The sequence below is a fragment of the Euprymna scolopes genome, chromosome 39, assembly GCF_053919585.1.
Source record: "Euprymna scolopes isolate OS-2025 chromosome 39, ASM5391958v1, whole genome shotgun sequence".
In the NCBI taxonomy this organism is placed as follows: Eukaryota; Metazoa; Mollusca; class Cephalopoda; order Sepiida; family Sepiolidae; genus Euprymna; species Euprymna scolopes.
This window is the reverse complement of record NC_136520.1, coordinates 30,827,646-30,840,579: the sequence shown is the minus strand read 5'-3', so window position 1 is coordinate 30,840,579 and position 12,934 is coordinate 30,827,646. Positions and strand designations below refer to the sequence as shown.

The window sequence follows — 12,934 nt, the reverse complement described above, 5'->3', positions numbered from 1 at the left end:
CATTAAATAAAGGCATTGCTTGCCGAGAAGACAGATTTTATAGAAGAAAAAAATTATCTGCATGTGTAGAGATCAGCAGGTGAAAAACAATTTTTTTCCCTAAACAACGTGATGCAATATTTTTCCATTGTTGTACTGTGCTATGCAAAACAAATGCCTCAGCCCAACAGATTAAAGACCACAGAAATTCAACCAGTTTCTGCTATACAGATTATTAGGGCTATGACACCAGCATATTCTTTTCTTTGTTTTGATTCTCAGGTATATATCCATTGATATCTTATATGTTTTTATGTAGAGTGATGTGATCCTCGGTTGATTAATTGTGTATAACTGTGTCGGATATATACTCGAGAGTAAAAACAATGAAAAGAATATGCTGTTGTCACAGCAGTACTGATTATTGAGATTGTAAACTTGACTGGTGTCTCACACCAATCACAATCGAATGCCAAATGAATGGCGCAAGCCACTACAATTGGTATGATCATAAAAATTTGGATGATTATATTTATAGCCAGGGGTGATAAGAACGAACCACACAGGTACAAGAATTGCTATATAAAATATACTGAATATTTTTTAATTTTTCTGCCATAGCTTTTTATTTAAACGTGAGAGGAGGAGCATCACTAATACCATTCTTTACAATTCAAAGCTTTTCTGCCTGAATTGATATTGCTAATTTTTGCTTGCTACATATAATATTCACAACTGGAAAAAATTTTTTTTTCTCTACAACAGAATTATTTCTTTTGGATCATTTTTGCATTATAAGAATGGCTCTCTCACTCAAGACACGTTCTATTGGCTTCAACTAAGAAAGTAACAACTAAGAAAGATATTGAGAGTGCATGTAGGGAAAGGAGACAGGAAGTCATTCTTTGATGAGATATAAGTTATCGAATTCCCCTACCCTATCATGAATCGTTTGAAGTTTCAGCTTTCATGGCAAAAATTAACATTTTCGGTTTTCAGAGAAAACTGTCATAAGAGAGGAAAAGGATTTCAAGACAAGACAGAGAGACAAAGAAGAAGAGAGAAAAAAGAAAAAGAGAAAGAAAGCTAAAGCTAGAGAGAGGTAGAAAATGTAATAAAAACGAGCCAAATGGGGAAGAAATTAGGACATACAGCTCTAGCAATTTGGCTTTTTTAATTCAAAATCTAGCTCTAGCAATTTGGCTTTTTTTATTCAAAATAAAAGCAGAATTTTGCTAAAAAGCTGAGAAATCACACCCCTGATGTATTTGTTCTATTTTTCTTCTTCTATGTTCTTCACACTGTTATCTGCTGGGATGACATAATCTATGATTTGGTATGAATTACTATTATCAACAATAATAGTACTTGTACGAATATATTTTTTAACCCCAATAATACATCCTGCATTCTAAGTATTCTTTATTTAAAAGTTTGTTTAATTATGCCCAATAAGAAAGAGAGAGCGAGAAAGAGCAATAAAATCTAGCAAAATAATGACAAAGAATGAGGAGGTAAGGCCCTAGCAATTTGACATAAATTAGCCTTTTCTTTATTTTTAAACAAAAATTTCTGATTTTGGTCAAAAAGTGGAGAACTCATATCAATGGGAAGACTCTAGTGATTTAAACGGAAATACACATTTTTTTTGGATTAAAAGCAATGCAATTTATTAAAAACCAGAAACTAACATTCCAGATTACTAAAAGGTGTTAGGGTTATTATTAAGATAAACATGGGGTTAACTATATACAAGCACCCGTGAGCGAACTATTTCAAAATAGCTTTAAAAACCGAGATTCAAAACCTTTATGCAAAAGATTTAAGCCTCAATTTTTTGAGAACGAAAGTTAATGCAGTTTTGCCTAAAAATTATTTTAAACCAAAGACCAATTCACAAGCATTCAGTCTCAGGATCAACTAATAAAATAATTTTTTAGGCAAAATTAGACTTTATCCATCAACATAATCTACTCAGGTGATACACTTATTTCAACATTTCCCTAACAACTTTGAACTTAACCCTTATCCTTCAGTGACGCTTAGCTGAGATAAATAAGTATTGACTTAAGAGTAAATCGTTATCTTGTTCAACCAATCAGAGCCTCTAATATACCACAAACTCTTCTTGCTTATGTAGTAATAAGAGAAGGTAATTCAAAAAAGTCAATAAATACTTACATCTACAATTATTGAAGACATCTGAGGTAATGTCTTTGATCTCTGTGGAAAATGTTTGGAACTGCCTTGTGGCTGTAAAGTCATAGATTTGACCATCGAATTTCCTGACCTGTCCGATTCTGAATCGGTGATATCATCCAACTGGAAATAAGCAAAGGACAAATCAATTAGGGAGCATTCCCAACTGATTAGGTTTGATTTCAGAATAACAGGATTTAATCACATTAGACAGAGCTCTAAAATCAGGACTCAAAATCGTTTGAATTATGCAAATATCCTAATGGATTCAAAAGTTGAAAATCACATGAGATCAAAAGAGCTCTAAAATTGAGGTTCAAAATTGTTTGAATCATACAAATATCGCAACAGGTTAAAAAGTTGAAAATCACGAGATCAAAAGAGCTCTAAAATTGGGGTTCAAAATCGTTTGAATTATACAAATATTCTAAGGAGTTCAAAAGCTGAAAATCACATAAGATCGAAAGTTCAAAATCGCTTGAATTATAAAATCATTTTGGTTAGTTCAAAAGTTGAGAAAACCTGTTAATCATGTCAGATAGAAAAAGTTCTAAAATTAGATTTCAAAATGGTTTGTATTATAAAAATATCGCAATGAATTCAAAAGTTTAGAATCCAGTAATAACTGTAAAACTAGAGTTCAAAATCATTTGAATCATACAAATATCTCAATTCAAAAAGTGAGGAGTTAAAACTCATCGATCACATGAGATCATAATAGCTGTAAAACTAGAATTCAAAATCATTTGAATCATGCAAATATCTTGATCAATTCAAAAATTGATAAATTAAAATTCATTGATCACATAAGTTAAAAAAAGCTGTAAAACTAGAGTTTAAAATCATTTAAATCATGCAAATAACTTAATCAAATCAAAAATTGAGAATTTAAAACCCATTGTCCACATAAGATGAAAAAAAAGCTGTAACACTAGATTTCTAAATCATTTGAATCATGCAAATATTTCAATTAATTCAAAAGTTGATAATTTAAAACCCATTGCTTACATAAGATCAAAAGAGCTGTAAAGCTAAAATGCCAACGTTTTTATAAAGTAAATTTTTTTTTCATTTTATTCAAGTAAAATTGGAATTGATATTTTAATTCATATAAAATTTGGATGGATTTCTTTGTTAATTTCCACAACACTAATTTACTATTAAAAATAATATTCCTTTTGGAATTTGTCATTTTTAGTAATTTTAGTCATTTTAGAAAATGAGCTTTTTTTCTATCAATCTATCTACCTGTATTGAGATAGATAAATATGTGCACAGATAAATAGTTTACATTGTTAAGTGATATCTCCGGTAGTTATTAATAATAACCCACAGCTCTTTCTAGAAGAATAAGGCACTCTCTGCTAATGAAAATATTTCATAAAACTAAAATACTAACGATTACTCCGATACTATCCCATTGATTTACTGTACACGCAATAACCCTTATCCCCAAGTGATAAGTGGTGACCACCATGTACAAAAAAAAAAAAAAAAAAAAATACACAAAGACTACTGATATCGTTTTATTTTGAATTGATCTATGCTAATTTTTGCCTCTGTAGAGTCTAATAAGCTTTTTCTCAAAGTTAGACACCTAGATTATTAAGGACGATTATTATATATTTTATTATTTTTTAAAAATGTGATCTAACTCTGTTTTGACAGGGTTTATTAATTTAGATTACTTATCGATTGTATAATTTTTTTTTTAAATAACAAGATCCAGACATCAGCACATAAAAGCTTGGAAAATCTCTTATGACAATATCCAATTGCTCTGTGGCAACAAGAATAAATATTTGACATAATTAACTTTTATCGCCCCATTTCAAAACAGATCGTCATCAACAAGACTAATTATGCCAGGAACTAAAACTTTTTATGAGCAAGCTAATATAAGCTGACTACAGATTTTTATCTTCAGCCCCTCCCCCCCCAAATCATCAGAGATTAGAGCATTTCTGTAATGATCCGTTCCCTGGTGATTTTGCAGTGTGATGCTGGTTCTGTGCAGTTCTAGAAGGTCCACACTCCCAGGTCTTGCCTCCTCTCTTTGAGATCGCCTGAAACGCCCTTACCGGGGAATGCAGACGGGACTGCTCAGAACCTTTTTGCAGGTGAGTGCCCCTCTCAGGGTGCGCTGCTGATTTCTCAATCCCACTTTCCGACCCTGGTGTCACAACTCTTGCAATAGGAGTGAACTAAAAACCCTAACATCTACTCTAGTTACCACAGAAGAGACATGGCTATAAATGAGCAGCAGTGAATTTGATGTTTTTAATGAGGTAAGTTGTTCCATAAAAATAATTGTCGTTTTCAGTTAAATATGCCATATAAATAAAATGAATACATTTCTTATTAATTTATACATAATCATAGCTATTTAATTCTTTTTAAAACAACACTTTGTCCTCATACCATAACAAATTACTCTCAACTAAATATTCTTCAAATCAATAAAACAAATGTCACTTTTTGACATGTATTTATTTAAAATTGCACTGTTTTAGATGACAAGACGGCATAATTTGATTTTGGAACAATTCATTTTAAAATGGGTAAAGTCTGCATTATATTACCTGCGCGGCATTAAATTAATCCCCAATCACCATCTTGTGAAGTCCCTTGCACGGTAATTGAGAAAGCTGAACTGCCGTACAAGCAATTCATCTCCAACTCCACCTTAGACCCCACAAACCACTTTCTCCCAAATTTTTCTGTGGACAGAAGCCATACTCAGTGATCTGAAAATGACCTTCTTATGTCTGTGATACCTAAAAAAAACCTAGACACCTTCAAGTGATCTCATACTTGCTATACAGAGTGTCCAAAAAGTCAGTTTGAACTTGAATAGATTCTTTAGTTTTGATGATATCTTTCTGTAATTTGAACGCAATCTAATACATTAGGAAATTAAAAAAAAAAAAAAAAAAAAAAAAAGCAAAATTCACACAATCTTCTTGTATGAAAAATAATGTCTTTTAAATGTTGTCCATTTTCAGCTTAGCATATTTGTGTTCTTTCCAAAACATTATTCATGACAGATTGGATTGGATTGCGATTTAACTCCCTTATTTAATTCCTGATATTTTCCTTCAATTCTTGCAGAGTTTAGGGTGTCTAAAATCTTGCTTCCCTGGAAAATTGCTTTTGTGGTACTAGGAATGGAGGATCTTTCGTCAAAGAACTGATCCGCTCAATTACCCCCCCCCATCAGTCTTTTCCCTCTTTTTGTCAAAATCTTTGAGTCATTAGTCAATCAAGTGCTAATCCACTACTTAAATACTAAACTTTTTTCAGATCAACAATATGGATTTTCACAAGCCTGTTCTATCCTAAGTCATCTCTGAATGCATGTACCATGCGCTAGATAAGGAAGGAGAAGATAGAATGGTAGCACTTAATATATCCAACGCCTTTGACTGGCATCAAGAAAACTCTAAGTTATCCTCATTGGCCAAATGTTCAAACAACATGATATAAATGTGAATGTGTCTCAATTCTCGATCCCTGGACCTTTATTATTCCTGATATTCATAAACGACCTGCCTGATGAAATTGTGTTTGAGATGGGTATATTTGCTGATAACACCATGCTCTATAACAAACATGAGAGAAAAACGAATGTACATATATCCAAGACAATGGCTGAAACCTTAGAAAATTACTTCCAGTTCGTAGTGAAATGGAAATATAAATACATACAGTAGAACCTTGGGATACGGTGGCCCTAGGATACGTTTTTTCAGGTTACAATGTGGAATACAATGTTTTTCTAGCCCTTGGCTATGGTATTTGCCCTGCCTTACGGTGTTATTTATAATGTTATTTGATTATATACATGCATATTATATACTGTACTGTATTTTGTTACTCATCTTTGATGCCGTATCCCGGGGTTTTACTCTAGTAACATTTGATGCTACTTAAATTAAATTTCTTTCTTTTAACAATTACATGAAACCTTCTCAACCACTTCTCAACCACTGATTGAGCTGACTAGTAACACTATCTGAAGGCTCATCATTCAAACTCCTCAGCTCAACATTCACAGGCAACACGAATTGGAACAAATACATTGAAAACAGTGCCAAGGCTGTGGTAAGGAATGTGGGCTCCCTCTACTATGCTAGAAAAGTACTCACACCCGACAGTATTCTGTATCTCTACAAAGCCACCATTTGCATATGCATAGACAATTGCCGCCAGATTTGGGTTGGTGCATCAATCCCTTCTAAAAATGTATCTCCAATCTAATAGATCCTGCACTAACAACCAAGTTCCAATCATGTCCCATCACTTCAATGCTGCATCCTTGTGTCTGTTTTACAAGTACTTTAATGGACAGCCTTTGCTACAGCATCAAAATGATTCGGACTACTGATCAACACTCAAGAAACCCATAACATAAAGTTGAATCTGTGAGAAGTTTTTCTAAATGGCACCCTACTGTCCCAAGCAGACAAGATCAACTACTTGGACAGTATCATCTCTAACAACAGAACGCGGAAATATTAAAAAGAATCCAATCTGAAGCGTTAGCATTCGGGAAACTAAGAAGCCATCTGTTGGACCAGGGAGAAATCCATCTGAAAACCAAGATAAAAGTTTACAAAGCAGTTGTAATTTCAACACTTCTGTACAGCTTGGAAACATGGATCCCCTACAGACACCACATAAAGAGACTTGAAAATGTACAACAGAAATATCTTTGCCAACTAATGGACATCTCGTGAACCATGTATCAAATTTCCAGGTTCTGGAAAGCGCAGGAATGCTCAGTGTTGAAGAAATGATCATGGTCAGTTAAGGTGGACGGGACATGTCATGCGTATGGAGAGCAGGAGACTATCAAGAACTATTTTCTGTGGAGAGCTAAAAGAAAGATCAAGGGAAGCTGGAGCACCACGATTAGGCTACAAAGATGTGCTCAAGAGATTTGTAAAGAGCATCAATGAGTATGATAACTGGAGAGAAAAGGGTAAAAAATAATGACTTGTGCAATAGCCGCTGTTAGGAAAAAAATGTGCAGTTGCAGATAGGAAATTGTGCAAGCTGAAGCCAGTTCCTCCACCTGCTGAGGCGGCCTACATATGTGTCAGTTGTAGTAGGACTTTTAAGAGAGCGATTGGTTTGGCTTCACATTTATGCCACAGGTGTTAAGTATACTTTACTGAGTGTCATCGATGAAATACAACAAACTGCTGCTGCCGATGATAATAATGGAATGTACTCTGACAAACTCATAGCACTGGCGCCCCCTGTGCCTAAATATCCAGACATTTAAAAGTAATGGGATGTTTCGCTCTAAACACTTCATATAGTGCCCGTCTAGGCATAATCCAAAATAGTAGCCCCTTCCTTGTTGTAGGAGTAAAAAAAAAAAAACTTACATTTTTATAAATGTGCATGAAAGACACTTGAGCAATGGCAACTCGAATTTGTATCTTAAGTGAAACTATGCTAAACTTTTTAAAAAGTTGCAAAAAGAAAATATATAATTACTTATGGCAGATCCTTTATATATTTGCTTCCCTATGGGTGGAGCACTCTGGTGGGGGGAAATGATGATTTCCACTTAACTTTAAGACAATAATCTTCTGTAAAAAGAATTGGATATTCCAATGATATACATCACGCATTCTCCATTGCTGACCGGGGCACGCAGATATTCTTCAATTAAAATTAAGAGTTATTTCCATTGCTAAATTTAATTTTACACAAACGAGGTAAAGATGTATCATAATATAGACTATCTGAACCACTCTAAGTAATTTAGAAATAAAATGTAGCTAAGTATATCATTATATTGCTAATAACATTGCACAACAATAACAAATAAAAATTGGCTAGCCAGAAACAAAGTTTGATTTGTCAGTTTAAATGCTATTTGGGTCTGACTTGAAAAAAGATAACTTTATAGACATGGATTCAGTTAAGAATGGATGGAGGAAGTTCAAGGAACTTATGTCATTACTAATGATGGGATGATTCCAATATTTTGCGCCGATTCCGATACAATTACTGATTCTATCCTAAATTACAGATTTCGATTCTTTATAAATCTCTAAATATTTAATTATATTGTTATTCCCCCCCCCCCTAATTATTGTAAAAACACATTTCAAATGTGCAGATATTTACCTTAATGTAAAAATACACTTGTGGGGGATGATCTATAGATTTTAGTTTTACTGATAATTTAAAATCAATAAATATTTATTAATTTATCATTACTGACAGCAGCGAAATATTTTGCTTTAAAAAAAATCAAATAAAGAGACAATTAAAAGAATCGTTTTTGGCATCGGAAAATATGGACAAATTTTTCCAATTCCAATACCCACAGAAACTTTGATTTTTTCGATCCCTGATTCCAATCCCAATTAATCATCCCAACACTAGTCATTACAAAGCAGCAGAGTGTTACCACTGTCGTCCAAGGGAAGAGTCTATCAGATATGTGTATGCAGTTTGATGCTGTGTGGGAGTGAAACCTAGCCAATGATGGTTAAGGAACTTTTGTTGTGTGAAGTAAAACAATATAAAAATGATACGATAGATATGTAATGTAAATCTTTGTTCAGATGAGCTTAGAAAAAAATTAAATCTGCACATTATAGAGATGTGCGCGGAAAAGTAGACCTCAATGGTATGGTCACATTGAAAGAATCGATGAACGTTATTAGGTTAGTAGACGTAGAACAGTTAAAGTAACAGGTTCAGTTCACAGGAGAAAACCAAGCAATAAAAACGGACTTGGCCAAAAAGAGGGATAAATAAAAACCTAGCCAGAGATATGTTACTTTGACAGTCAATTTCTTTCAGCCATTCAACACATGCTCACATGTAAAACACACGTGAAGAAAAAGAAAGGAAGAGGTAATGCCTGGTAGCCTGGTAGGATGTCATCCTAAGCAGAGAACAGCAGTATTACACCAATCATATTGACCCTGAATCAAGAGCGAGATAAAAAAGTATGGATGTATCAATTATATATATGTACCTCAAATTGAACCTTTGATTTGAAATATTTGAATTATTCATTTTGTGGTTCAGTTTATTTCTGCTAACAAGTTTGGCTTTTTGAGTACAGGGTAATTCTCAAAAAAAAAAAAAATGCCATCTACGGAATAATTAATGAAATACACAATGCTGTGCAAGAATTTTTTTTTATCACTCTTTAATGATAAGCACACCTGGATACGACATGCAAAACCTGGCCAGTGAGGGTTGAGGACATTTGTTATGTGGAGTAAAACGATACAAGAATGATATGATGGGAGTATAATGTAATTCTTAAAGACAGGCTTAGTTCAGATGAGCTTAGAAAAAAAATTAAATCTGCACATTATAGAGAGATGTGTGCAGAACAGTAGACTTCAATGGTATGGTCACATTAAAAGAATGGATTAAAGTTATTGGTTTAGTAAATGTAGAGCTGTTGAGGTAGCAGGGTAATGGGGAGAGTAAGCAAAAAAAAACAAAAAAAAAACATGCGAGGACGTGATATGAATAGACTTGAGAGAAAAAAGGATAGATAAAAACCTGGCCAGAGATCCTTTTTTAAAAGCTGTCCAACACATGTCAATATATAAAACAAACATTAATCCGAATATGATGATTCAGCAAAAAGTAAAATTGATATTTTCTGTTTCTGCCATACTTTTTTGTATTTTTTTTTTTTTAATAATTTCCTGATGGTAAAGGTTTTATTTTTTTTTCTATCTTTTTTTTTTTTTTTTTTTTTTTTTTTAATTACATTTTCACCCCAAACAAGGCACATTGCCACTCAGGTGTAGGGGGCTACTATCAGGGTCAGCAACTACAGGGGCACTATGTAGGGATTTGGGCAGCAAGATGTCGGTTCACGTTGCACTTGAACTTCTGCATGTCAGTACAGTTAGGGAAGCATGATCCTGGAATGGAATTCCAGAGTCTAGCGGTTCTGGGGAAGAAACTACTGGAGTAGAAGGATCTTTTGCATCTAGGGATCTCTACTGTGTGGGGGTGGGATTTAGCTGCCTGTCGGGTTTGTCGAGGGTGTCTGCGACGTGAGGGGCACAAGTGTCTGCAGTTCGTCAGAGCACTCACCATTAAAATACTTGTAGAACAAGCAGAGGGATGCAACGTTTCGTCGATGGGACAGAGGCTGAAGCTTAGATGCCAGTTCAGGGCCTATCAGATTGGCGACTCTTTTTTGAACCTTGTCTAGGAGCGAGAGACTAGTAGTAGACGCACCAGCCCAGATGTGACAACAATACTCCATACATGGGCGAATGGTGGCCTTATAGAGATACAGGATACTTTCAGGTGTCAGTAGTTTTCTAGCACGGTAGAGAGAGCCTACCTATCTATATAAAACTCAAGAATAATATTAAAGATGAGAACAATTATGTGAACAATCGAAAAAATACACATTATCAATCATCATTTAAAAAATTCAGAAACAGTATAATTTACTGTTAACAATAAGATTTCTTTATATTAAAAAAAAATGTCTACCAGCATCAATACTATTAAAAAAACAAAAAAACTCTTTATTATTTAGTAAAAATAATTGTCATTGTCAGTTAAATATATTTTTACTAGCAAGCCAACCGGCATTGCCTGGTCGTAAAATATGCATAAATATTATATTTCAATTCATGCAGATTTCTTATTTATTATAGAGCCAATTCTTTATTGATTATTATCGAATATACAAACTATGACTAGGGTGCCGTCCACTAGAATTGAAACCAGAACATTTAATGCTCCAGACATAGTCGTTATTTAATCCTTCAATGTCATTACTGTTTGAGCTACTGTGAGATCGATAACAAAATGGTTAGAAATCAAGCAACTTTGAGCTATGAATGTTTAACTTTGTACAGCAGGTGTAATGTTTTATTCGAATTACCCTTGCTGAAGTCAACTGTCTTGTTTTTAATTTTGATCACTTAGCAACTGCTTTTGCTAGTTAAAAACCAAATTGAAAGTATGCTACAGGGTCAGATACCCTACATATCAAATTTCTACGTTGTAGACCAAATATTCGGAGACAAGTTTGGTAGAGATTTTTCACACACACACACACACACACACACACACACACACACACACACACACACTGACAAGGTTACTTTTATATAGATATCGATATATATAAAAATATTTCCGTGTGCTAGAATGTTTTCATCTTAAATTCTACACAATTATGCACAATGTAGAAACTATGCATAGAAAAAATTCAGCAAAATAGTGAAATCAACCCATCTAATAAGAAACCATAAAAATGAATAAGTAATTAATTAATGGTCGTTTTTCAAATAAATATGTAAATTAGTTACCCTTCATGAAGTTGTTCACATATCCATTGAATATATTAAGATGTTCGCTTTAATCATTTTTAAATCGAAAAAGTTGGATTTTACTATCAATTTCTGTTTTCTTTCTATGAAAATAATTCCCAGCTAAATATTCTTCAAATCAATAAAGCAAATGTTACTTTTTTAATGTGTTTATTCAAATATATTGTACTGTTTTGTAGGGTGCCATAACTTCATAACTTGATTTTAAAACAATTCATTAAATTTTTTTTTATCTTACCGACGTCAGATTAATTGAAAATCACTGTTTTCTAATCGCCCCATTTTTTTTTTTTAGTGTTTGGTTGTTTTGTTTTATGGCATATCAAATCATTTTCAGAATGCAATAATTTTTTTAAAGAAAGTTTTTATGCTTCAAGTTCTTTATATCTTCAAATATTTATTCACAGTGTTTGGTTTGGTTGTTTTGTAAAGGAAAATTATTGATTTTGGAGATTATGATTGAATTTTTCAAAGAGAAAGGAAAAACTAATAACATCAAGGTTTGAGGCATTTTAGGCCAAAATGTCATTATCTTCAGACAGCCTGATCTTTTAGCACCAGGTTAAATGTGTTTGAAAGGTGCTAATGTACATATTAAATTGAAATGACATAGAGCACTATTATATAGACGTTATAAATCATTAATCTTGGATTAAGATGTAGATATTTTAAGACGATTTACTCTGACTCTATGTAATTATTATTACTATTTCTATTTTGTATCTCATGCGTTTCATGAATGACTTCCAATTTCTCCTGCTTGTGCCGCCTGCTAAGATCACACAATCATCAACTGATCTCCTCCACATCTTGAGCGACCCACTGGACGGCTTTGGACCATCAACATTGATGTGAGCCACACTTGAAAGAATTTTGGATGAGTGACTATGGATGATGTGACCATGTCAGTTGCGACAAAATTGTACAATGCAATTTCTGATGCAAGCCTTTACAGTAAAACCATCAAATTTCTTGCATTTGATATGCTGCAGCCAGGTCAGACATGTATAAGAAACCAAAAAATTCTTTGTGGCACAGTAAGATCTTCACAACGTTCTGAATTTCGATAGTAACTCTAACTCTCGTTCAGACACCACTGAAACAACATCCTCTAACTTTAAAAAAGATTTGAGATTTACAAAAGGCAATATCTGGGGTATCCTTAATAGATTGTGTTCCATCTCGAAATCCTCCTTTTTTTTTTTTTTTTTACAATTCTAAAAGAGACTTTGGCGCTTCTACACTATCAGAACAAAATTTTGTAGTCGATAAATGGAGTTTTCAGATAAAAAACAGTGGTTTCTACTGATGTTTTTGTTAATTTTAATAAATTACAGTGTTAGCTTCCAAATTATGCAGTTGAAATTACCTGACTATTTATTATTGAATTATCAAAAAAA

General features: G+C 33.4%; 1 protein-coding gene across 9 annotated transcripts in view; it reads right to left on the bottom strand.

Moving 5' to 3' along the window:
* LOC145263697 (rho GTPase-activating protein 12-like) overlaps positions 1 to 12,934 on the bottom strand; it is a 451,066-nt gene that overhangs the window by 93,295 nt on the left and 344,837 nt on the right. For 5 of the 9 annotated variants that reach the window (XM_080120640.1, XM_080120638.1, XM_080120641.1 and 2 more), the window contains one exon: positions 2,161 to 2,301. The exons of the other annotated variants lie outside the window; for them this stretch is intronic. In XM_080120640.1, coding sequence (XP_079976766.1) covers positions 2,161 to 2,301 — 141 coding nt within the window. The remainder of the gene's footprint in view (positions 1 to 2,160; positions 2,302 to 12,934) is intronic. 9 annotated transcript variants of the gene reach the window in all.